General features: G+C 39.3%; 1 protein-coding gene across 1 annotated transcript in view; it reads right to left on the bottom strand.

The window, feature by feature from the left end:
• Positions 1 to 333: 333 nt before the first annotated feature.
• Positions 334 to 25499, bottom strand: part of STMN2 (stathmin 2) — a 37576-nt gene continuing 12410 nt past the window's right edge. The window contains exons 2-5 of the mRNA XM_017834594.1: positions 15133 to 15228; positions 14357 to 14529; positions 4514 to 4705; positions 334 to 1707 (exon numbers count right to left, since the gene is read on the bottom strand). Of these exons, the coding sequence (XP_017690083.1) occupies positions 1648 to 1707; positions 4514 to 4705; positions 14357 to 14529; positions 15133 to 15228 (521 nt within the window). The 3' untranslated portion in view covers positions 334 to 1647. The remainder of the gene's footprint in view (positions 1708 to 4513; positions 4706 to 14356; positions 14530 to 15132; positions 15229 to 25499) is intronic.

Raw genomic sequence — 25499 nt, 5'->3', positions numbered from 1 at the left:
TCACTTTTCTTTCCCTCAATTCCATTCTTCCCCCCAGTATTGAGTCAGGATTAAGGAGTCCATGTGCATGTGTGTGTAGGTAGTTCTTTTTAATAAACTCAGTGCTAGAGGTCACATTTATAGGCTCAGTTTATACAGTAATCTTTAAAAACAACCAGCCCAAGCACTGGAAAACACATAGCAGGGGTTAGTCCTGTCTTGGCAGAGAAATAGGCTTGGTTTATTAATAGCTCTTATTTAAGTCTCATTTCCATGCTTTTATGACTACATTGGGTTTTCCCCTTACATGGGCACATGTCAGAGAAGTAATGGAGCAAGAGAAGAGACAAGCCCTTTTTCAGTTCACAGAACCCCAATTCTTTATTAATCACAGCTTGCTCACAATGACATACAGGAAAATAGCACTAATGAAGAGTAGGATATGCAGGCAGCAACCTCCTGGGGAGTAGGGACAACTTCAAAACTGCAGCTATTTTGGGGATGATGTGTTAGGTTTGGTGATACTGTACTTGGCACAAGCACCCTGTCTAGTCATTCCTCCTGCTTCAGCCCTCTTAGTCCTAGGTGTCGGTCACTAGGTAGGGTTTGCTAACACTGAAGAGTAAAGGTCATGATGAATGGAAGTCAGCAGTGTCAAAAAAAAAAAAAAAAGGTAACAACTGGCTCATGGGCTCCAGGTGAAATATTCAGTAGCCTTTTGTACTATTACGCATGTAATGTGGTAGCATCAGATAAGTATCATAGATCATGGCACCTACAGATAAAGCCACTTGATGCTATCTATTAGTTAGTTGCTCCATCAATAAATTTTCAAGTGGTGAATTAAGCTCACTTTACAATTAGCATTTGTATGGCTGTTGGCATCATCCAGAATTTGCCATAGCTTGATGGTTACAATGTGCCTCGTAAGCTTGTCTCAAAGTGATCCTACTTCCTTTCATTCTGTTGCACAGATGTTTTTGTTGCCTCTTACCTCAAAAAGCAGAAGCAACAAATACTCCACCTGATGATTTAACCTCAATTATACAGCACACTACAGAGTCCTGCAGCATAAATTGAAAAAACATTTTGAGAGCCTTTTGTCTTGGACAGCTGAATGTAAAGTCACAATACCTGTGATCTAGTCACTGTTTCAAGAAAGCTTATTGATGGCAAAGCAGTCTAGGTTATTAGGCAATGACTGGTCTCTAGCACCATAGAACTACTACTGACCTCATGGTGGGTTGGAATGAAAAGTCGCAGGGAATGGAATTAGACATGAGGTGCTTCAAACGAACAGATCCAGCAAGTTCAACCGAGTGGAAATAGACAACATCAGAAGCCTGTTACAGGACATGTAAGATTATGAAATAACTTGCATAATGCAATAATTGTATTTTTTAACAAAAATGTAAGTATTTACAAAATAAGATCCAAGTTTTTTAAACATCAAGCAAATCATTCTGCAAAGAGACCGCATCAATTTTGTTTTTATTTTTGTTTCTTTTTTGTTAAAGTTTTTTATTGAGTTCTTGATTTTTGTTTTGTTTTTTTTTTTTTTTTAAACCATGTCATACATTTCCCATACTGATATCGCATGATCCATAATAATATAGGCAGGGGGAGTTTACTAATGGTGGGGGTGGGTCACATCCACCATTGCTGTTTTCAGCCAGACAGTTCCACCTGGAGCTCCTTGTTTCTACGGACCTCTGCGGCATGCCTCTCCTGGAAAACATCAAGAAGGGAAAAATCAAACCTTTTTCTCATTTTGCCTGCCCAGGGAGGCTCATGCTGACAACCCATTTAGGTCATGCATTTGATGCTTGCACAAAACTTGTTTCACAGCACAACCACCTTTGAAGGATTCAACTCAGGAGAGGTGTCATCCACCAGACCAGCCTGAGGCATGTTCGGTGCTTACTTTCTACTGCTGTTCTGGAGCTCAGTCTTTTTTATCTGATATGGCCTTATAATCGCCAGCATCTCACAGAGTTTTATTTCAAAAGACCTCATAGCGAGGTGCTGCTTGCAGCATAAAATGTGCCATGAGATCACATCTGCCCTTTGAATTCCTGGATATTAAAGTAACTATAGGGAAAGATGACTGGGGAAATAATTGCCTTCGTGTTGTATGCAGAAGAAGTGTTAGTTACTGTGCTATCTGTAGCATTTAGGAACCAGAAAAAAAGGTCCAAGAATTTCATTCCACCAAGATGGGTTAGTTTGAACGTCTCTAATATCCCCTTACTCTGAACGCTTAAGCTACGTACCCTCTCCATTCTTTCTTTGGCTATGATGAAGAAGGGACATGGTTCCCAAAAATCAATGCTAAGCTCTTCTGTCCACTTTCAGTGATATTGTCTTTTCTTTTACAACAGCAGCTGTAATTAGTTTAACCTTATTTGAGACACTGTATATTCAGATACTTCTGTGGAAATGGGCCTGTGGTCAGGAACGACAACTGTCAAATCTATTTAATAATGTTCTCCTTAGGATGTTTATAAAACCATTATTTTCAGCAGATTCTGGGGTTTTGGGTTTTTGGTTTACACCTCTTCCCTTTCAACTGTCAAACTATCAGACTTTTGCCTCTTGTGTCTGATCCCCTTAAAAAACTATCAGAAAACTAGATGACAAGAACAAGGTGACAGCAGAAGCAAATGCCCATCCTTAGTTGACTTCAGTTTAAGATGCTGCCTAGGTATTTCCATGCATTAGAGGGTATTTTCTGATAAAAAATTCATGGAAGTCAACAGTTATCTTTTTATTATCTGAGTTGGACTGTGTACCACAGGCCAAAATAGCTTATTTCATCCACTGAACCTGTAAATTAGTTCTGAATGCTAGATTTCATAAGGGACTTTGTTCCTTGGTGTTCCTATTAGCTGCAGCATAAAAAAGTTCTCTCTGATTGCAGGAACTTCTAGACACCAACACCTTGGGGTATCCACAGTTCTGTGCAACTTTGGAAGACTTGGACACAGATATCTCATTTCTCTTCCGGTATATTCAGGATTCACTCTTGTGTTGGCAAAAATGTATAGTCATACAATTTTTAACTACTGGTCAGTACAAATGTTGCCAAATGAGTTACTGTCATCTTTGCTCAGAAGCCTTCCTTGGGTTTCATGCATATATGACATCATACTTTTGTGGAAATGGGGTTTAACAGTCTGTTAACATTAATCAAGGACACAGAGATGTTTCAGCTGTTCTTCCCATTTCCTTTTGGACCTCAAGGATGACTAATTGAATTTTTCCTTTGTTTTCGTAAGCTCTGGGATAAGTGCCTAAAAACTAATCTAATGCAAAAATATAAAGTAATCTGAGTATAGTTCTTAAGATCAAGAATTATCCTGTTTGCATAGTTATTTGTAACAACATCCTTTGGGTTTTGTTGTTTCTTTACTACTCTCCGAGACTTTTGCCTCCATCAAAGATGTTGAGGTGCTTATAAAGATCTCCTTGAATATCTCTGAGAGCTATTGTCTTTCTGTTAGTCAATTTACTAACACATTAGAAAGTTTGTTATTGAGGGCAACAAGCGATCACTCATGCAGAACGAATTGTTTTTTCTTAACACTTCTAAACCTTCATTTGCATGTTCCCCTCTTTCTTGAAAGGGGTTTTTGAGAAGGGCACACTTGGTTGCATGTGCAGTTTGTGAATTCCTTATTTCCTCTGACTGCAAAGAAGATCTCCACGAAAAAATTCACTCTTTCTTTCAAGACTTGTGGAAGGACGGACACCTTTTGCCATATATGGAAGAATTTTCCCCCATATTTTTTCCTCTTTATCCTCTGAGAAACCAAGAACTACAGACATAGGATAATTGTTTGATTTGATCAATGACTTCTGCTAGAAAATGAAATGTAAATACATTTTTCACAAGGCTTTTTTCACAGCCCTTCTTAAAAGCTAGAAAATCAACCTTTCTCTGGAGACAGTACATCAAAGGGCCATGAAGATTAAGGCCATGAAGATCTCTCAGTTCTCTTCTATGAGGAAAGGCTGAGAGAGCTGGGACTGTTTAGCTTGAAGATGGCTCAGGGGGATTTCACAAATGTCTGTAAATACCTGAATGGAGGGTGCACAGAGCTAGGCACTTCTCAGTGGTGCCCAGTGACAGGACTAGAGACAATGGGCAAAAACTGAAACACAGGAGGTTCCCCCGGAACATCAGGGAACACTTTTTCATTGTGAGGGTTACCAAGCACCGGCACAGGTTGCCCAGAGAGGAGTTGGAGTCGTCATGCTTGAGGATATTAAAAAGCTACCTGGACATGGTCCTGGGCAACCAACCCTAGGGGCTCTGCTTGAGCCAGGGGGTTCGATCAGATGAGCTCCAGAGGTGCCTTCCAACCTCAACTATCCTGTGATTGTGTGAGTGGTGGCTTAGATAAGCATCAGGGGCTCTGACTTAAAATCGCTCAAGTGTGGCAACTGAGATAAGGACTACACACAACATCTCTGCAAAATGTTGATTAGATTTTCCTCCGTAGTCTAAGAGGAAGAGTGATGGTGTGGTTACCTTCTCTTGGAGACGTTCAATAAGAGCAGCTAAATTAGCTTCACGGTTTTCTTTGATCTGTTCCATTTTCAGTATCAGCTTTTCCTCTGCCATTTTGCTGAAGTTATTGTTCTCCTCCAAAGCTTTTTGAAGCACTTCTCGCTCATGTTCTCTCTTCTCTGCCAGATGTTTCAGCACCTGGGCCTCCTGGGACTGAAAACAGAGAGACATGTGGCTTAAATACTCATGTGGAGCAAAATAACCCCTATAGGGCAACAGTTCACTGAGTTTGGAAACTGCATAAAGTTTGTTGCTTTTTTGTTACATGCACCGTTTGGAAAAATCAATTTTGTGAATAAATCAGATTAGTTTCAATAACAGGGGCTTAGAGGCACTGGCTAAATGTGGGGTACATGCCTGAGGAAGCAGCGGAGATGTGTCCAAAGGGCTTCTGTTAACAAGAAACGCTGTCACGTCACGATGACCCATTACTGCCCTGGGTCATCTGGATTACTGCAATGGTTGCTCAACCTCTGACAGCTGCAGACTTTTAACTATGAGCATTTTATTTGTAGAGATAGGGGACTTGGGGCTGAAGACACATACAGTGTTAAAAGGGAGATTGCTAATGCAGGAGAGGTGAAATTTTCACTTGAGTTGGACTATTCTTTAATGCACTTGAGTAGTTAATAAGAGACTTTGAAGTTTACTGTTATGAAAGACAGGCAGCATCAATTCAATGTCTTTTTCCCATTATATTTATGTTTGGCTAAGTCTCACTGCTTAGGAAGGGAAAAAGAATTTTATTCTGCAGAAAATAACATAAAAATATTTTCAGTTAAAAGTTCAAATTTTGCAAGGAAGATGAAAACTGCAAGTAGGAATTAAACAGATGCAGGCTATGCTCAATATTGTGTTCTTCTTTGCAAACTCACTGCTCAGAAGCATAAGCTTTGTTATTTATTTTAAATCAAATTGCTAACATGAAACCATTAATCTTAGGAGAGAAGCCAAAAAACTTGCAGCATTGGGCCCATTCTCCTGGCAAGTCTGATTGAAAAGACAGTTATTTGGAAACGATAAACAACACTGTACACTTTTGGATAAAAAATAAATTAGAGGGAGCACAAGAAGTAAACAGAAAAGAGAGAATGAAATATGGCTCTGGGAGGCTAAGTGTATATTTCAGTGCAGATCTCAACACACTGTTGCCATTGTTATCCATAAAAATGAATTAGTTTAAGGCCTAAATTAAGGGCTTTAACCGTTAATTACAATTAGCTGTAATTAATCCTATTAAATTCTGTCATGTGGTTTTAAATGGAGTGAAAAAGGCTGCAATTCTTTTATACAAAAAAGATCCAACTAGGAGGAGAAAACAAATATTTTAATGAAGGTAAGATACACATAAAGCCAAATGCACTGATGAGGAAAATTAAGGTGATTCTGGAAAAGGCTGCAAAGACCAGACAGAACATCTTGCAGCAAGACATTGGAGTACAACTGGCTTTGAAAGGCTGTAATGGCTTGCCTGAGATCATAGAAGAGAGCCACTTCCATCCATCCTGGACACTTAATGTATCTGCTTTCACCTCTGGCCTGGCTGCAGTTACAGGCTCATTTCTCAGATTGTGATCTCTGGAGCACTTGCTGATGGGAATGGTCTCCTGAAATGGCTGGTTCCTCACAAAGGCTCTTCCCCCCCATTATAGCATATGATGAACAGAGAGTAATACAGCAAACATCTCTTTGAGTCTTGTGTCAGATAAAATATGTTACAAATGGGAACAAAACCCCCCAGACAGATGCAGCAAAACCAGGGAGTTTCAATGGTGGAATATGGAAGGAGGATGAGCCAAAGACAAAAGGGCAGAAAGAGCTAGGCAAAGAAGGAATTTTCTAGAGTAACTGAAAAATCATAAAAGTCTGATAAGTTTTACAAAAATATAAAAGAATGTAATAATCATATAATAAAATAAGTTATTTAGAAGCAGACTATTTGATTCCAAATACTTAGAATTTAACAGTTCTTAACTGTAGGCTATTTCAAAATGTAAATAAAGTTATTTTGAAAGATCTGATGCACTGTAAAACTGAAATAATTAAACATCTTCACCTTGTTCTACCATTTTTGGATCAACTTGAGTGGCTCAGTTTGACCAGTGCTCGTGAAGTTATTCTGTATTTTATGTTTAATTTACTACTCAATGGCAACCTTTCATTTATTTTGGAAAAGTTATTGTCATTAAATTTTGCTTGCTTACATGAATTTTGTGAACCTTTTGCTTAAGTCATCTAAAAGCAATGGATATAATCTAAGAATCTATTTCCCTTCCTGTTGGGAGTTTGAAAAGACACAGTGAGCCTAACTGTAACATCCTTTCCCATGAAACATCTAAGAAGTGACTTGTTAATTTGAAAGGCTAATGTTTCTCTGTGTTTAAATATGTATATATAACGTGTTATAAAATCAGACCTTTTCAGATTTAGAAAGCAGACATTTTAACAGACATATCCATACGCCAATAAAAAGTAAGATTTGGGCTATGCATATAAGCAGCATTTTCTAAAAGAGCATTGGCTTTCTACAGGAGGTAGTAAAATGCCTTTGAGACTTAGAGGCACTTGCCCATTTTTCAGGATTTGTTTTCTTCCATTCAAACCCTTTGCCTTCTGGAACTACTTGTTATCCTAAATACAGATGGACAGTGAAAAATTAGACTTTCATATAAAGTACACACATTTCTGGAGGCTATGCTGGTAGACAATACATTCAAAAATAATTTGTCCACTAAGGCATAATAATGAAGAAGATACTTATATTGTAATTCAGTATTTACAGGATGCAAACTGTGTTGGCATCAGTAAGAGACTGTGTGATAGCCGAACCAGGCCTCAGGAACTAACTGCAACCCTAATGCGATTTTCCTTTACAATATGCCTTAAACAGCATATTGTGAGGTATTTTGAGCGAGGAAAATCGCCAATACCCAGGACTGGTTCAAAATATAGGAACTCCCCTCCCTGCCACAAAGCACCCATGGGGTAGAGTATGATTTAGACTGATGTCCCTCCTCTAATGGCATTGTACCCCAGCTGTTAGTCTGCCTATTTCCCTAGTGTTCAGACCATTCTGAAATCCCCTTATGACAATTCTGGAAGGCAGCTGGTATGTTTTTGTACTGGATTGTCAAATAATCTTCTGTTTCTAACACATTTGGCAGAAGAACTTGGCCACCCTGTCTGTTCAAAGTCTACTACACATCCAGAAATGGGTAAATGAATGACTATGGATACCCAGGGGAGCTGGGATTAATAGACTCCCTTTGTTGTTTGTCTTGGCTTTTAACTGCTGTGTTTTGGTCTCACACAGTTCCGCAGTGATGCAGGATTCCAACATACATATGAAGTTTTTATTTCAAGTTTATTTTCAACATTGTACTGTTTGAAGTGCTGGAAAGGGTATTTTCAAATCCCTGATAGTCTATGTTCTAACATACTTGTAAATGGGTTATGATAAGCACTTCTGGTACAGCTGTTGTGAGAAAATGAATAAAAAAGACTGGAAAAGGGGTGAAAGATAGAGAAAACTAATAAGAAGAGAAAAGTATGAAATAGTGGAGAAAGACAAAAGCAATACTCAAGGGGTAATATTCAGAAGACTTCTTAAATATTACAAAGCATAATCAATGAAGCTCAAGCTGCAGAATCTAATGTTAGATCATAGAATCAGAGATTATAGAATGTCTTGATTTGGAAGGGACCTTAAAGATCATCTAGTTCCAACCCCCCTGCTATGGGTAGGAACACCTTCCACTAAACCAGGTTGCTCAAAGCCCCATCCAATCAGATCATGGACACTTCCAGGGATGGGACATCCACAGCTTCTTTGAGCAATCTGTGTCTGTGCCTCACCACCCACACAGCAAAGAATTTTTCCCAACATCTAATCTAAATCTCCCTCTTTTTGTTTAAAACCATTGCTCCTTGACTTATCACTATCTGTCCTTGTAAAAAGTCACTTTCCCTTTTTCATAAGCCTTCTCTAGGTACTGAAAGGCTGCAAAGTAATGTGGAAGAATAAAAATGTTTATTTGTTAATGTTTAAATGTGGAGGAATAAAAATATTGGGAAACATTCCTGGTACGGATACCTTTACTCCTAGAAACATACTGCTGTGCTGAAAGGATAGTTAATGCAAGCAAATTTCTATGATGTTCGTCATATTTTTAAAGGATCATGTGCATCCTCAGTTTTTAGAGATGAGTAGTTCCAAAGGAAATCCAAATCTCTAACCTAGCTGGCCAGAGACATATGCAGACAACTAAACGCTCTCTTCATGAGCAAAATTATTTATGGAAACCAGCTTTGGAGATGCATGCAGTTTTTAATTATCACTCACAGGAAGAAAATTCTCCTTATCTGAGTAACAGGTGGTTTATTTTCTCACATTTATCTTTGTTTGACAGATACGTCCAAATATTGAAGTCATTTATATAGAGATAAAAGTAATCCTTTATTACTTTTAAGCAAGAAATGGGCTTAGACAACTGCTTTTAAATTGGGAATTTCAGCTTGAATGCATTCACCTTGGTCACTAGCATCCTTATACTAGGATGTATGAGGCACATTACCAGTCACGAGAGTTCCCCTTTCACAGCACATTCATTCACTGGACTGAGTTTTTTTACAATTCAGTTATTCAAAAGAAGCTGCAATAACCTCGACATTCCTCAATGTATTGTGTACTTAAGAGATACTATTAATACAGCAGAATGTGAAGACAAGAGTAAACACTCCTACTGCAATCTAAATGCCAGGGTGAAGCTCACGTATGGTGACTTGAAGTACTGATGTTTTCATGGGAAGGAACTGAGGCAGGGATTTTTCCATGAAAAAGCATGGAAATGGACTCTAGACTTCACTCAGAAATACCCATATGGCAGGAGACATCTAAGCTGTAATCACAGATGAAGTTCTGCTGCTGGTGAAACTAGGTGGTGCAAAATTTTGCTTATATTTAGGTGAGGATCTTTTTACTTTTTTCATCCAGTCTGCCGAGGGACCTATGGATCAAAGTTACTAAGGATGTGGAGTGAAAAAAAAAAAAGAGCCCATCCATGATGTGATTCAAGAAAACTCACCTTTGCTTCCTCAACTGGCACATAATTGCTGCTCTCCATGTTGTGACCCATGGGTGTGAACAAGGCATGTTGGAGGGATGAAAGAAGTACCACCTGTGCCCTCTGCCTGATGCTCCCCTAACTACTCATGAGGCATTTTGTGATCTGCTGCAGTTTGAGGCCTGGCATTTTAAAGTTAATCAAGATCAATGTCAGACTGTCTTATGATTGTTCATTAGCAGCAGAGCCGATGGCAGACTGCAGGGAGAAGCTTTGCTGGCATTGGGACGTATGCTCATGACTCCTGTGTGCTTTGAGACAGACTTTGGTGACTAACACAAAATCTTCTCCTTGTTGGTAGCAAATATCTTCCTATGGGCATGTATTCCATAGACTTTTGCTTTTTTGACAACAAACTGCAAACTGGCTTGCAGTTTTGGCTATCTTTTGTAAACATTATGAGTGAAGCACCGTATATGGAAACACTATCGCGTAATGTGGCAGAAACATCTGGTTCTGGTGCTGATTACACTTATTTTTGGGACCTTTACATGAAAAAACACTTCATGCTGAGCAGCAACAGAAAGGGAAATCAGTAGGTAGGCAAGAAAGGGGACAAGTGTCTTGGGCAGTGCCTATCCTCCCTGCCAGCCTGCTTGCCTACAAATTTGGTGGGAAATCAAAGAGGGGAGCAGGAATGAGATGGAAGAAGAAAGCTCCACTTTTGCCAAGGAAGGGGTGAATCCTTTCTCTGCCTCTTCTCTTACCTGGAGTGGCAGTTTTGTAGGTCCCATGCAATATCCAGGAGGGAACACTTGTCCCCCAACTCTGCTGCCTTCCCTGCCCTGGCAAAGCCTTTTCACCCATTAGCCTGATGTACAGTGTGTAAAGCATGGATGGCTTTTTCCATGCCAAAGGAGATACGGATTAAGAGTATCAAGAGACATCTCTGGATGTGGGGCTGGCTCAAAGGGGCAATGGGCTGGGTGCTGAAGCCTGACGCAGAGTTTGGTCATGATGCTGGCAGAGATGCCCTGGACTGGCTCCTGCTGTGGGGAGATTATCTTGTGCCATTTCATAGTGATGGTATTAAAAACTCATGTAGCTATAAGTCTATATCCAACAGCATGAAAGTTAAAAATTATGACTGTTCTGCATTCTTTGTAGTGCTAAGTTCTAGGGATGAGCTTGATTCAATTTCATCCCAATACAAAGCCATTAAAAGGATTTAATTACGTAAAATTTCTCTCCCATAATCCAAAGTCTAGTAGAAATGCACATTTCTACTAGAAAAACTATATTTCTACCAAGAAAAACTTCTGCATACAATGTCAAAGTGCTCTGATTTCTTAAGTGAGAAGGATGAAAAAATCCTTCTGCTTATCCACCCAGGTGGGAAAATATGGCACACCTATGCTGAAAAAGTAGTGGGATAATGATGACATACTGTAGAGAGGATTCTATAAATGGAAAGGACAAATCTGTAACTAGCCCAAATGAGTCTCGCTGTGTGGTGCAAAATGAAAAAATGCCTCAGGTGAAACTCTGATTTTGCTCTGAGAGTATGAGGTCATGGTTGTCAATGGAGACAAAAAGGGAGAGAAAAGGAAAGAGGAGTCTTGTAAAATCTTGCAAGGAAATAAACAAGAATGATAAATAGGAAACAGCATAAGCAGGAGACTGCTGAAGTGTATGTATTACTGTAGATGTTCTCATGAGTTTGAAAATTTATTAATGAACACTGCCTAATTAACAGAGCAGAATCTAATTCCTAAACAGTGTGAAATTCATTAGCATTTTTTCAAAAAAGGCAGTTCTCATCCATTAGTTATACTTGATTTTAATTAGAACTGTGCTGGAAGGACATGATCTAGAACGGTCATGCCTGACAGCTCTTGTACATAGATTGAAAAGTATGATAACAACTGCTATGGTGGCTGTCAGAAAAAGTCTGCCTGGTTTGTCTAGCAGCCAAAAGTAGAAGATGCTTAGAACTCTAGATGAAGCTAGGCAAATCTGCCTGGTTCCTTCCTTGAGATATATATATACATATATATTTCTAGCTTTCAGCAGTCAGCACATTACACACATTCTGAGTCAGAAGTTGCATTCATGTAATAATTTCCTGCAATGTAGTGGTCTATCGATTTTGAACTAAATAATATTTTAATAATCTCTAAACAGTCTGTGATAACAAATATACCTTGAATAAACAGTACATAAAAAGGTGATTCCTTTTGGAAATTGCTGTCTGATTATTTCCTTGAGTGTTTCGTCTCCTTTGGATTGTGTGAAACAGAATATAATTGTTCTTATTCATCTTCTCATTACCATTCATGACTTTGTAGACTTCTATCTTATCTTTTACCTGTTGTCTCTTTTCAAGCTGAAAAGTGGACTACTTAATTTATCTTCTTATGGAAGATTTTCTGTTCCTCTAATTGCTTTTTTATCCTTGTCTGCACTATACTCCTTTTGAGGCCAAAAATGAAGCTAGTAGTTGAGATGTGAGAACATCAGGGATTTAAACAGTGATGTAAAGAAGCTTTTTGCTCTGTTCTTTGTTCCTTTCCCAGCAATTTCTGTTGCAATGCTAATGTGAAGGATCTTGTCTATTAAAATAACTCAGTTATATGTTCATTCAAAATGAATGTAGTACTAAGGGGAAGAAATGGCAGGTGTCTGTATTGCTATCACTGATTACCAGTCTATTGCATAATGAGTTTTTCTTTTGGAAGAAATGAACAGTAATGAAATCAATGGAATGAAATCTCTGGAACATTCAATTTATATTTATCACCAAGTATATGCATAATATCAGGCTTTTTAATTGCTACCATTTAATTCTGTGTCCGTATCTTTACTTGAGCATTTGTACTCAGCACAGAGGAACTTCGCACATGGAGTTTTTGGGGCATATAATCACTTGGATGTGTGAGAGCTCATACTTTGCAGCAGGTGCTAGTGCAAACGCATATCCTTTTATGCACAGTCATGTCCTTTTACCAAATTGAATACTTTGGCAGAAGTATTTCTTTGAAAGAAGCAATAGTGCTAATGAGTGTGCATTAGAACCACAGAGTCTTTGCTAGCAAGCTGGCAGAAATGGCAAAAGTGGCAACACTGCAGTGCTCATCTAAATGAATTGTTCAAATTAGCAAGGTCCAGAATAGTCAGGTTTCACTGCAAATCAAAGCTGAGGGCCAGGTTTTAAGGACCTGTCAATAATCCAGACCTACTGACTCCAGTAGACACACATCAAACCCTACACCAGTGTAGTTTCTTGGCAGCAACCCTGATCTGGTCTGACAGGAGTGAAAGGAGAGTGGAGCTGCTTTTCTTGGATCTGATCCATGTGCTATCCGTAGCATAGCTGCTATCCCTGGACTTCTGAACACGTTTTTGTCCATATTGGGAGAAGTTCTGTAAAAATCAGTTTTAGTAACGAATCATATTTTTTAAAAGATAAATGAAAGGCTTTTTTTCAGATACCTTCTACCAGGGACTCTGTGGGCAGGTGGAAGAGATTTCCAACTCCTATTTAACTAGTGGAAGCTGATTTGCCACAAAATTACACTGATCTTTTGGCTGAAGGGCACAGAAAGTCCTTCTATGGCTCCTGAGGCTTCTGTGCCTCTCCTTTTGTGCGACAGCAAAAGGAAACATGAATTAACCAGGAAAATATATTACCGACCTTGAATTTTCTGTGGTCATTGCAGCCAGTTTTGATTTTACTGAAATGGTGCAACACAGCACAAATGCTGGGACCACATAGGACATTGGTAATTTCCAGCCTGGCAATTCAGGCTGGCTATGGTGAGTGTCTCATTGGCTTTGTCTGTCATCCTCTGACTTAGCTGATCTGGAATTTGTTTTTTTCTCTTTGGAAAAAGAAAAACCAACCTGATCTAGCTCTGACTTAGAGCAAATGAAGACCTCTTCAACACATCAGTCGTGATGAAAGCCAAATACAGAGTTAGTTGGTACTTCCTGCTCCATTTGTGCCAACTCTGTGAAGAAGGTGTAGCAACTCTTCCAAATACTTTTGTGACAAACTTACTGATTATGAAACAGGACTTTACCATTATGGGTAAGGTCATAAAGAAGGGAAGACAGTCTGTGGAAAACCCTACAAGGCCAACTTCCAGCACTACTGAGACTGCTAGAAACACCTCTTAATAGCTGTACTATGCTAGTGCCTTCATTGAATGATCCAGAACATGCTTTATTCAGGGTTGATGTTCCTCCACACTGCATAAATAAGACATTTAAGCTGCCTCAGGCAGGCCTTGTGAGAAATTCTCATGGGCACTACAAGGAGTCAAGGTCTGGTAGCTGAGACAGCAGTTGATTGAATTATACATCCATCTCTTAAACTCAGACACCAGAAGAATTGTACTGGTTTTCAGCAACTATTATAGATGTCCTGAATGAACCACTTAACTTATATTCACACAGTAAGCATGCGTGTTTGAGCCCACCTGGGCTCCTGCCTGAAGTTATCTGTACTACGTGATGCATATTTCTACAGCATCAAAACCAGTGAGGCTTGTTTGCAAGCTGCAGAAAGAAAATACACTCGTTCGTTTCTTTAAACGTGTTAATAACTTTTGTCCATGCAGGCCATTGTGAGTCAGTGATGTCAGTGGAAAACATACCAATGGACAGGAAACTTGGCTACTATCCTGTACACTGTCACATCTAATTATTGGCTTTTTTTTTTTTTTTTAAGGAAAGATACCTTTCTCCTCTCCTCTGCAGCCTCCAGCTTTTTCTGGATCTCCTCAAGAGAGAGTTCTTTCTTCTTTGGAGAAGCTAAAGTTCGTGGTGCTTCTGAGACTGGAGATGGTGGCTTTAGGATCAGTTCAAAGGCCTGGCCTGAGGCACGTTTGTTGATTTGTTTCACTTCCATGTCTGCACAATAAAGTGTGAAATGGTAAGTCCTTCAATAGGCCAGCAGTATCGAGGGGAGATCAGAAGCACAGACAAAAGATTTAGCATCTTTGCCTTGGGCATTTTAAATGCAATGGCATATTATGGGTTGAAAACTGTTCTCAGGAGTACATTACATTTTATGTGTAATAGCTTAATTATACCTTAATGTCATAAAGATAAAAATTTACAGCAATTTTGGAAGCTTATTGGGGTTCTGTGTCATTTCACGCCCCTAGTGAGCAGTGCCCAAGCTGATTAATTTTTTAAGGCATGCTTTCATCTTTTCTTCATTTCTTTGGGAATTATGTCAGCTATGAAGAATCGTAATTCTCAAATGGGGAGTAGGGAAAGCACAGCTCAGTATGAGAGGGATAGCTTTAAAAGTTTAGTTAGCTGCTATTAGGAACAACATCCAGCATCATCTACCATCAGTAGAAAGTAATAGCCCAAACTAGTAAATAAATGGTTAAATCAACAAAACATTCACCGACTAACACTGTGGACTGTGAGGTGAACTGAGTCATTTCCCAGCACTAGCACATTATCTGACCTGCACGATGATTTCCAGAAAATGTCACTCACCATCATATTTATAGATGTTCATGTTGCGAGGTTCCGGGTAAAAACAGGAGCAGATCAGAGAGAGCATGGACAGCTCCTTCATCTTTTCCTTGTAAGCTGAAAAGAGAAATCTTGTTAGCATGCTTCACTTCCCCAGCTCCTCCTTAGTGAATTTCTAGCTGAGACAACTGGCTGGGGACCAGCAAACATGCTCTATCACCCACCTGGCAGATTTCTCTAGAATATTTACTTTCAACTATTTCTTCTCGACATTGAACCTTTATCAAATCACGCATCTGATGCTCAGCACTGCAGGGGCAGCATCGCACCTCCTACATGACCTCAGCCTTGGTTGTAATGCAGACAGTCCTACAGAAAGTGAATCTGGCTACCAGGAAATGTATTTAGCACTGGAAGAGCACCATGACTCCACTCTTTCCTGGCAGGTGGAGAGAGAATGAAGCTCTTACAAATTCTCTGATGTATCCAAATGCAATTGAGGACAGCTCTGAAACACTGCCCATGTATTGCCATAGGCAGATGCTGAAGACATTATCTGTTACAAATGAAAATGTCATCCAGATAATTAAAAATAAAACCAGAAATGAGGATACATTTATCAAATCCCTTGCGTAATGTCCTTAATATGAGTAACTACTCAAAACAAAGCTTTTTGTTCACCACTTACTGGCAAAAATATGTTGTTTTCATACTCAGGTCTAGTGTATATCATCTGATGCAATAAATACCCTTGTAGTTTACCTTTATGTTGTTATCTTTACTGACTTTGTAATACTGGTAGGCCCCAGCCATGAACTGAGGCATCCCTGGTTTAGAAATGGTGATACCAATACCTAATCATTATGCAATGTTCTGCGTTTACCTTTCTAAGTGCTTTTAAGTAGAAAAAGAGTCTTGTACTTGGTCACTTGGCAAGTCAGTGACAGAACCCAGACTAGAGCCCAGCTCTCCTGAGTCCTAGGGCTTTACCCTAGTCACTGCCTACACTGCATAATGCATATATATAAAAGGGGGGGGTGGTGATCAAAATTCATCTTGGCGCACACAAATCCCTGCTACTATCGATATCATATCTACAGAAGCAGACACTCATTTGCTGCCAGCATGTGAAAACATGTCTTAAAATATGTGTGACTGAAAGTATTGTACTTAACAGATTAGACCAAATGAACCCATGATGCTGCTAAAGAAAAACCAGACAGTCCTTTGACCTTCAAACTGTGTGTACACATGAAATTGTCAATCAGTCTTTCTAATGGATGCTCTTGTGGTTTTTGAATTTGTTTCTCCTACTCAGAAAGGGCTCTGAGGTTGAAGAGGTCTTGGCAGCCTTTGGATGCTGCTCAATATGGCGGTATTTGAAAGATCCATAGTTCAGGAATGGATTTCTAGGTGTTAGTTAAATGATTAGTTAATCCAATTAAGCTTTGCATGGGGGCTTCTAATCATGTACCTTGAATAACCCACCTAAAGGACATTTAGCTTTTCAGAAACCATTGGTAAAAGCCAGTATCTCAGGTCAAGAGTGTACTGAAAATCTTGTTTTGTGGGAACTTAGGCTGCCAAGGAAGCTTGGGCTTGACAAGACTTTGGTTTAAAAGCTAAGTACCAACTTACAAGGAATAACTCAAAAATCTTCTGAAGAGAAGAATAATGTCCAACTGATGTCTCTTGTCAAACAAAATTAACTGTTCACTTAGGCCTCCATCTAACAAGCACACCGGTGTGGTTGCCCAAACTGCCCTTCGAGGAGGGCTTGCCCAGCCAGCTGCCCACACCACTGGAATTGCACCCTTTTCAGCAGTAAGGTTATGGAGTGAATGCACAGTAGACCCTGGCAGGTTGCTAAGCATAGAGAAAATGGACACTGGGTTGAGTGTTAAAGACATGGCCATTGACAACACAAGCTGAAAGCTAAATGTGCTTGTACAAGATCTGCTGAGTCATTGACAAAATGTATACCTTGAAATATCTTTGTAAAAAGAGGCATATAAAGCAGCATCCTAGGAATTTTGCCTTTTGGGGCCTTTGTTATTACTATTTATCTTTGCTTGACACTAAATTTGTTTGGGTTTCTAACAGCATTTAAAACGATTAGGAAAAGGTGTTTGTTCTCCCAGCTTGCCATCTGCAAAACACAGCTGGAGAAAGATAAGAACATGATCGGCTCTCTTTCCTTCAGTGCAATAGCTGCACTGAAAGCCCACTGGTAAAATCATTGTCCTATTTAATTCTGGCCACTGACAGAATTAGGATGACTTTCCATACTTTACAAGAATTACATTTTCTTTTTTCATGGTATTGATTTAGTCTTCATTTGCCCTTTAGAGTTCTTCAACCGTAACTGGAACTTGGCTCGAATACCCACAGAAATTCTGGAGGCTGCTGCAACCCTGGGAACCAAACAACCTGCCATGCTGGCAAAATCTGCTTTTCCTGTTGTAAACTTAAGGGTTGAGGGCATCAAAGGAAATGAGGAACTACACTTCTCCTCAGGTGTCCAACATCAGCATCATCATGACATGTCCCCCTCGACCAGGCTTACTTGGCAGCATTGAGCAGCAGGAGCCCTGCTTTGCTTAGCTGTCCTTTCCTTAAACATTTCCTTAAAATACATTAAAAAACCTGAAAGCAGTGATGTTAGCCTGCTTAGCGGTCTGATTAAAGTGGCTGGTCCATGTCACACAGTTTAGACTGGAAGGTAACTGTACTTTCCCAAATTCCGAGTGTTTAGTGTTTTAGCCCTGGAAGCCAGTTCTATCAAAAAGAAAGGTTCTTCTATTAAGAAAGCAGCACACACAGACCAGACAGCCAACAGCACAGCATTTGTGGACAGGACTTCTTGTGGAAACTGAAATAGGCACAAAAATTACCTGCCTTATAGTGGAGCTTTTAAAAACCCTTAAAGACACACAGTGATTGCAAGGAAGTTTATTTTCCAAATGTGTTTCAACTGGCTTGCTAATTATATATGTCCTTGTGCAGTCATGTAGGGTACATATCATTCCATTAACTGTGCAAGCTAAATGAAGGAAAGTAAATTATGGTAATCGTAACATTACAAAAGCTTTGATAGGGAAATTGCTAGGAAAGAACAATGTTGATAAAAGATGGCAACAGAATCTTTTTACTTATATGCAGCAAGATCTAAATGTTTATATGCACTAAAAACTTTAAAGCTGGGCAAGAGAAGAACACTGATTTTTGTTTAAAAAAGAAGAGAATTCAATATTAGCAATTCTTGCAGTTTTGCTGTGAATATATTAGTATTTATAGGCCTTCTTAAATTCTGAAACTGCGTGATTATTTCAGAATCTCATCTACTTTTTTAAAAATAAATTCCTCATACTCAGAGTTGCAGAGAAAAACCTTAGAAATACTATTAAATGCCCCTAAAAGCTTTGACAGCTTCATAGAAGAGTAAACCCAAATGGCTTTGAAATTCAAGAATGTGTTTGGGGTTTTTTTCTGAACGAGTCCCAAATGTACCTTAATATCATTGTTTTAAGCCAAACTCACCCTTTACTCAAACTTTAGGCATTATTTTTAAGAGCTACCTTTAGAAACTGTGAAATTACTCCCTGTGTTGGGTGAACATCCATGCTCTTCCATTGTGGGCTTTTTACTTGCTGGTCCAGGTAAGATCTTCACATCAGCCAGCACTACATCTGCATGAGCAAGAAGGGAAGCACAGCAAGACTGGATCTCTGGGGGGAAACAATTCTAGGGATTTAATTTCCATACTGTATAATTTTGGGGATCTTTTCTTTAAATTAGTCTGGTCTCATGACCTGAACAACCATTAGGGCCATGGGCATAGTAGATGTACTGCTAGTACACACCTTCCAATTTCATTATCAAGTAAACCGATTTGTGCTCCAAGATTTCTCTGAGATGTGAACCAAAGCATGGTCAACTGGGGTGTTTTGATGATCCTCTTTGAAAGTGCTCTATTGATCTCAAATAATATGTTTATTCAGACACATTCCATATTCCTCCACTGATGACAGAAAAGTAGCCCATGGCCAGTCCTGCAGCTCACTTGCCTGAGGAGTGAAGCTACTAAGGCACAGTCCTATGGCTGCCATTAGAAGTCAGCAATCACTTATTTACTGCTGGGAAAATAGGAAGGTTAAGGAAAACACCGTTAAAACCATCCTGTTTGTTCTCATCTGTTATCCAGTAGCTATAAGGAATTTTTTACACTTTACACTGTAAAATGAAAATCTGTCCTGACTGATGGGCCATGGGCAATTTGGGTCACATTTTGTTCCTTGGCAAAAGCACAGCTCAGACAGATTGCTGTGTCACAGCAGAGACCATTATTCATAAGCAAGACTATTTTTAACATGTGAAGGTAGAGAGAAAAGTGTAAATGTTACTTATAATCAACATTGATTTTTGTTAAACCCATCCCAAGGAATACAAAAGAAGCTGTTTGCTTATGCAAAGACTGTCCATTAATGATTTTCTTGTATCTATGGAGCACAGATAAAAACACATGCAAACATGGTGATTGGAGGGAGGCACAAGTCTGACTAAAAATTGCCCCTAAATTTACAACTTAATCTATCACTTATCATGACTATGGCTTTTTGGACAAAACTGAACTACTCCAGGTGCCGTGTCTGTGATTTTTACTTAATGTGTGTGTGGTTAGAGTCAAACGTCTTTGTTTATTTTATGACATCAGAATGTTAAGATGTAAAGTTACTATTTTGTATTATTTCAATGTATGTAATTTTCACTGCTGAAACAATGAAAAAACCCATTTACTGAACCCTAACTGTTACAGTCATCTGTGACATGAGTTAATGGGACTATTTTTTTGAGCTAATGCAATTGCATTGTCAAAATGAGATTTTGATGGAAGGGGTTTTTTGAATTTGGAAAAATATAAAAATCTTGTCATGGTTACTCAAAACAAAGAGTGATGCAGATGCTTTGCCATAGTCATGCTGTGCTTCTTGTTTATTGAAATGAAAACACTCACATTACCTTCTAGTGCAGAAGGAATACAATAGACATGTACCTGTCCAGAGCCTCGGGGCCCTGACAGCCTCACCACACTGCATCCTGTGGTGACGTGCCTGTTCTGGGAAGAACAGACAAGAAAGCCGTGGGTTAGCTTCTCATTCCTCAGCTCTGCAGAAACTAGTCTGTAGCAGTGGAAGAGTCAGATGCTGCACTCTCTTCTAAGCCATCCCTTTGCATCACACGGGCATGAGGAAGCCCTTGGCAGTTCAGTTCCAAAAGTCCTCTGGGACTGAGGGAAAGGCAAAGGACCAAGCGCTGATACAGAGGACTGTGGCCCTCCTGAAATTCATTTGAACTTAAGAGGACTTCAGCCAAGGTGAAAACAAAAATTCCAGAGATCTTTTTTTGTTTTCCAAGGGGAGAAGACCTTCTTTAAGGTCTGCTTTGCCTTTAAAATTTATCAAGGCTTCGCCCCATATTTCCCTCTGTATTTCCACACCCCATCTGCCTTCCCCTAATTTTCTCCCCATAGAGCTTTTTCTGTAGGAAATGATGTGAGTTACTAAAACAGACTTTGAAGACAATGGGGAAGACAAAGAGTGAGGAATGAACTTAAAGGCTACAGTACACCTAAGACAGCTTTATTTTCTGCTGGTTAACTGAACATAACGGTTTAATTTTTGTGCAGTGAGAAGTTCAAACCCTGTTCAGGCAGTTTGGCAGGATGTTGATATTTAAGGTGCTGAACTTATGCCTACCTTCACAAGAGGCCACAATAGACACAGATAGTTCCTGATTATCATGCAAGTGTGAAAGTCATGTGAACATCAATAGTTTGAAAATATTTAAGGCAGCCCCAGCCAGTAACCATTCTGCTATTTGCTGTCTCCTGTATTCTGTGGAAGCAAAAAAGACCGTGCAAATTCAGCTACAGGATGATGTGAACCAAAGAGATTTTCCTGAACGTGAACTGTATGGAAAAAGGGAATAGGCCATAGCAGCAGCACCAGGTGGAAATAACCCTCCCTATTTGGCTCATCTTACCTGCTTGAGAACTGTTGTTGGTTTTGTTACATACCTGTGCACGGACCAAACAGTCTCTTTTGACTGGCATTGCAACAAGCTTGGCTCTGTCACACCTCACAGAAAAATCTGTTTTACTTTTAGTTTAGTACTCCTGTTAGAGTAGTAGTAAGGATTATGTATGCATCATTCTGGGTCTGATCCTATCATTAATTTTCCTGTTCTCAAGAAAAATCCCTTTCCCCTGAGGTATCATTTAGAGTCTTACATGAATGATTTAAGAAACAAACCCTTGAGTTCTGGAGTTTTTGAATGGGTGAATTTGCTTCCCATGGTCTAGTGCTCACTGTGTATAATGTATTTCTTTCACACCGTATGCCTGAAGGGTTGTGACATACCTTTTTACCAACACACAAAGCCATTAAATTCTTTTACTTCTGAGACAGCTTACATATAAAATGGCTTAAAAAGCCAGATATTTCACTGCAAAGTTTCCACCACTATGGCTTTGAAGATCCCTCATGGTAAGTAGCATTGAACCAGGATCTCAGTCTCCATGTAGGCTGCAAAGCAGTGTTTTTAGGAGTCCTGATGCTCACGTTTGAAGGCCAGGGAAGCAGAAGGCTTTTCAGAGACTCTCCTTAACCCAACCACCCCAGTTTTGCTGTACATGGGTTATTTTGTCTTAGCATTTCTGGGATTGGGGCTACCAACTGTACTAGCCTGCCATAAGAGCAGCCTAGTGGAGTTTGCTTCAGGAGTTCCTTGCAATAGGATAACCCCAGATTGCTGATCCTTCCCTCAGAAGTGGCCATGTAGTGCTTAGGAGCTCCCTGAGCCGTGCTTTTTCCTGGGTGCAAATCTGTGGTGCTTGGCTTGGTTCTCGGGCCATGATGGCAGCTGAAGCACCACGGAAGGACTTGCAAAGGAGTTTGAACTTCTTCAGTGTCTTTCTAAGTGTGGGGTGGGGAGAACTGGGTTACAGACTGGAAGCTGCCAAGCCTGCAAGCAGTCCCCTTTTCCTCAACAGCCCTGGCATGCAGGCATCAGCCACCATAACAGCAGCATGTTGCTGCTGAACCAAGCACTAGTGGGAGGTGAAATTTCAAGTCCCTGTGTTGGGCACACCGATCTCCCCTAGAGCATCAAGCAGAGCACCCAGCAGAACACCCAGGGCTAGGCCATCAGAGCTGCTGTCTCCCAGTATGCTCTTCAGGTCATCTCGTCATTCCATTGTGGAAGCATGCAGAGGCCCAGATGAGATCTGCACTACTTTCAAACTTGTCAGATGCAAACACCCTATGCCAAAGAGCTTATGGTCTAAATGAGAAAGACAGGCAAGGGATGCTGGGGAAAAAACAACCCAGAAGTGAAAAAAACCCCTGCCTCAGGTCATAGACCTGTTCTGTAGGAAAGCTTCCTGGGGAAGAGAGTTCTCCTGAATTCTGTATAAGTGACACCTCTGTTGGCACAGGCTGTCTCTTTGCCAGTGCTGCAGGCAATATGGCTGGTGAAACAGCTCCTTGAGTGAGGATGCAAATCAAATACAATGAAATAGAATGGCAACAGTTTAGTCATGCAGCCTACTATGATCAAACAGCATCTTCCCGAGGTATGAATCATGCTCCGGGTTCTGTTCTAGCGCAGTAAGACTGGGTTACTAGAGCAGGGTGTGAGAGAGCTGGCTGCCAGTTTTACTTTTATTTATCTGAATCTCACCCTCAGCCATGTGTTTTTGGAATGGTGGCATTTATTCAATTTTTCCTGATGACAATTTTTCAGAGGCTTCAACTGACAATTTTGCATCACCCTTATTCCTTTATGGAGGCTCGACAAACTCTTTCTGGTCTTGCATCACCTGGCCATGCATCACCACTGACACTGGGTGTCATTTTATTCTGTGGCATCTGTATTTTGTCATCCCTAGAGAGTAATGACATAATCTTGCATATTGCCAGCCTGCGCAATGGAAATAAGAGTTCTGCTACTGTCTCTTTTCATCTGGTCACAGCAGATCCTTTCTGGACTTGTAGTGAATAATATTTCAATTACGTTATGAAATCCTTCCCCTCATCTCTGAACTGATATTACAGTCAAATTGTTCATCTTGAGCTTCTCCAGAAAGCAAATTTTAACAGAACTACCCACATGTTACAAAAGCAAGCCACTGATCATCAAGGAAAGAAATGGACCAGTATGGTTCAGGCAGAGCAAGCAATTAAGAAAGAATGAGTAAAAAATCCAGTGTTTTCTGTTTTCATCATTCAGGGAGTCTCATCTGTTTTGGAGTACCTCACCTGAGGGAACAGAGATGGATTGCTACACTGCCAGTTTCCATTAACAGACAAGCCAGTTCGTGCCATTTTTCTGGGCTCAGATATGCACACAGTTTTAACAGAACTGTAAATCTGATATAAAATGTGACTTTTTTTATAACTCATATAGGGGCTGTAACTACAATGTTCATTAATACACATCCTATGCCATTCCAAAGTGCAGATAACTTTGATGTCTTCCAGTATTTTCAAAATTGTGCTTTGAACTGATGAAGCCAAATATCAGTTAGTGGTAACTTGAGGCTCAGAAAACAATTAGCAAAATAAATTGTAAGGTGCAATTTTTTTTTCCTCTATTAAAAAAAAAAAAAAGAACCTGGACAATCAGCTAATTAGAAATTTGTGTTTATGTTATAAGATATAAATGCAATTATAATTTATGATAGGGTTGGACTACTGATCTCTACATTCCGGTGCATTCCTTGCTTGCTGAGTCATTTCACTGAGTGCAGAACATATTAAAATTATTTTCACACCATAAATATCAGGAGAATCTATTTTAGAGAAAATATGCTGCTGTGAGGGCTGTGGACAGTACCCGTCAAACTAATGATTTCATATAGACTAGAAACCCCATTTTATAGTGTCTGAATATCAAACAGATAGAATAATTTGTTAGTTAGTTTAGACATATCTGTGTTTACATAAAAATGCATGTGTTTTTATATATATGTAAAGCTTTATTTATGTAACTTTATTGGTTGATTTTGAGCAATTGACATGTATTTAATGTACTTAGCCCAAAGCCAAATATGTGTAACTGCATCTTTACGCTACACAATCACTCTTGCTGGCTGCCATGACTACCGACTAAATGTCAAAATGCAAAAGACAATGAAAGGGGACAGTCTGAAAAATTCAATTTACTTCTGGGTTTTGAATGGAATTTTAATTTTGTGAGACATCTTAAAATAAGGATGCCTCATAATTTTGAATAAAGGGATTAGTTTGCTTTCTGTACACAATTGCAAATGATATATGTAAGCAGATTACTTACACAGGAAGAGTTCCTATCCTTGCAATAATACAGTGGTACACACATTATATTGTGTTAATTAACAATAGTATTTTAAATTTGAATGCCAGAACCAAACAAGCTCCTAGTAAATGACTTTCGAGTTTCTGGGTAAAACTGTTTGATTTTAGAGTCTGCCTGTCAATGTAACTTGTATTTGTGGAAGATTTTGCTGTAAACCCAAGAAGTTGGGATAACGGAAACTGTATTATTATGATGCTTTATACTGTATGGCTTAATTCCCTTTTTTCATAAAAAAGACAATAGAAATGTAAATGTTTTTATACAAATTTGAGTCTACTCCGTGGGGTATATGTGGGAGCAAGGGGCTGTATTTATTTTTATTACAAGATATTACAAAGGACTGAATTTCTGGGTTTAGAGAAATGTAGTCCCTAAATTAAGAAAGTCTCCCTATGTAGGAAGCCTATCAAAGGCGTGTTTATCCTTGGAGAAATCTTCTGGTTCAAAAATAATGGTTTTAGTTTTTGAAGGACTATGAAAGCACCCTACAGAGTAAGCAAAAATGACAGCAACTCCCTCATCAACCATGTTGATACAAAGCAGGTTCTGTAAAACTCTTATTCTCATTTGGCGTTATCTCCTAACAAGTGGGTAGCAGAATGACTAGGAAAAGAATCTTTTGGCAGGTCGCCAAATCTAGAAACTAGGACTAGTGTGAAAATCTATTTTTACAGCATTGAAAAACATAGGATAATTTTCTGCTAGTCTTCTACACAGTTCAAAAGAAAGTAAAAATGCCCAAGTGAGGTTTCAGATATGTTTCAGTGCGTGGCTACCTAAACCCATAACTGTCAATGCTGAAGGATGAAGTCTAGGTACCAAAATAGGAATGGGTACTGGGGCAGGGACTTTGTTAAAAAATAAACTTACAGGAATATATTTGGCATGTGTAGGTTGGCTCCAAAAGTCTCACAAGTAAGAGGTTTTTTTTTTTGTTTTTTTTTTTTTTTTTTTTTTTTTTTTTTTTTTTTTTTTTTTTTTTTTTTTTTTCC

Source organism: Lepidothrix coronata, unplaced genomic scaffold, assembly GCF_001604755.1.
Source record: "Lepidothrix coronata isolate B3197 unplaced genomic scaffold, Lepidothrix_coronata-1.0 Scaffold235, whole genome shotgun sequence".
Classification (NCBI taxonomy): domain Eukaryota; kingdom Metazoa; phylum Chordata; class Aves; order Passeriformes; family Pipridae; genus Lepidothrix; species Lepidothrix coronata.
Note: the sequence above shows the minus strand (reverse complement) of the source record. Positions and strands in the feature narration are given on the sequence as shown.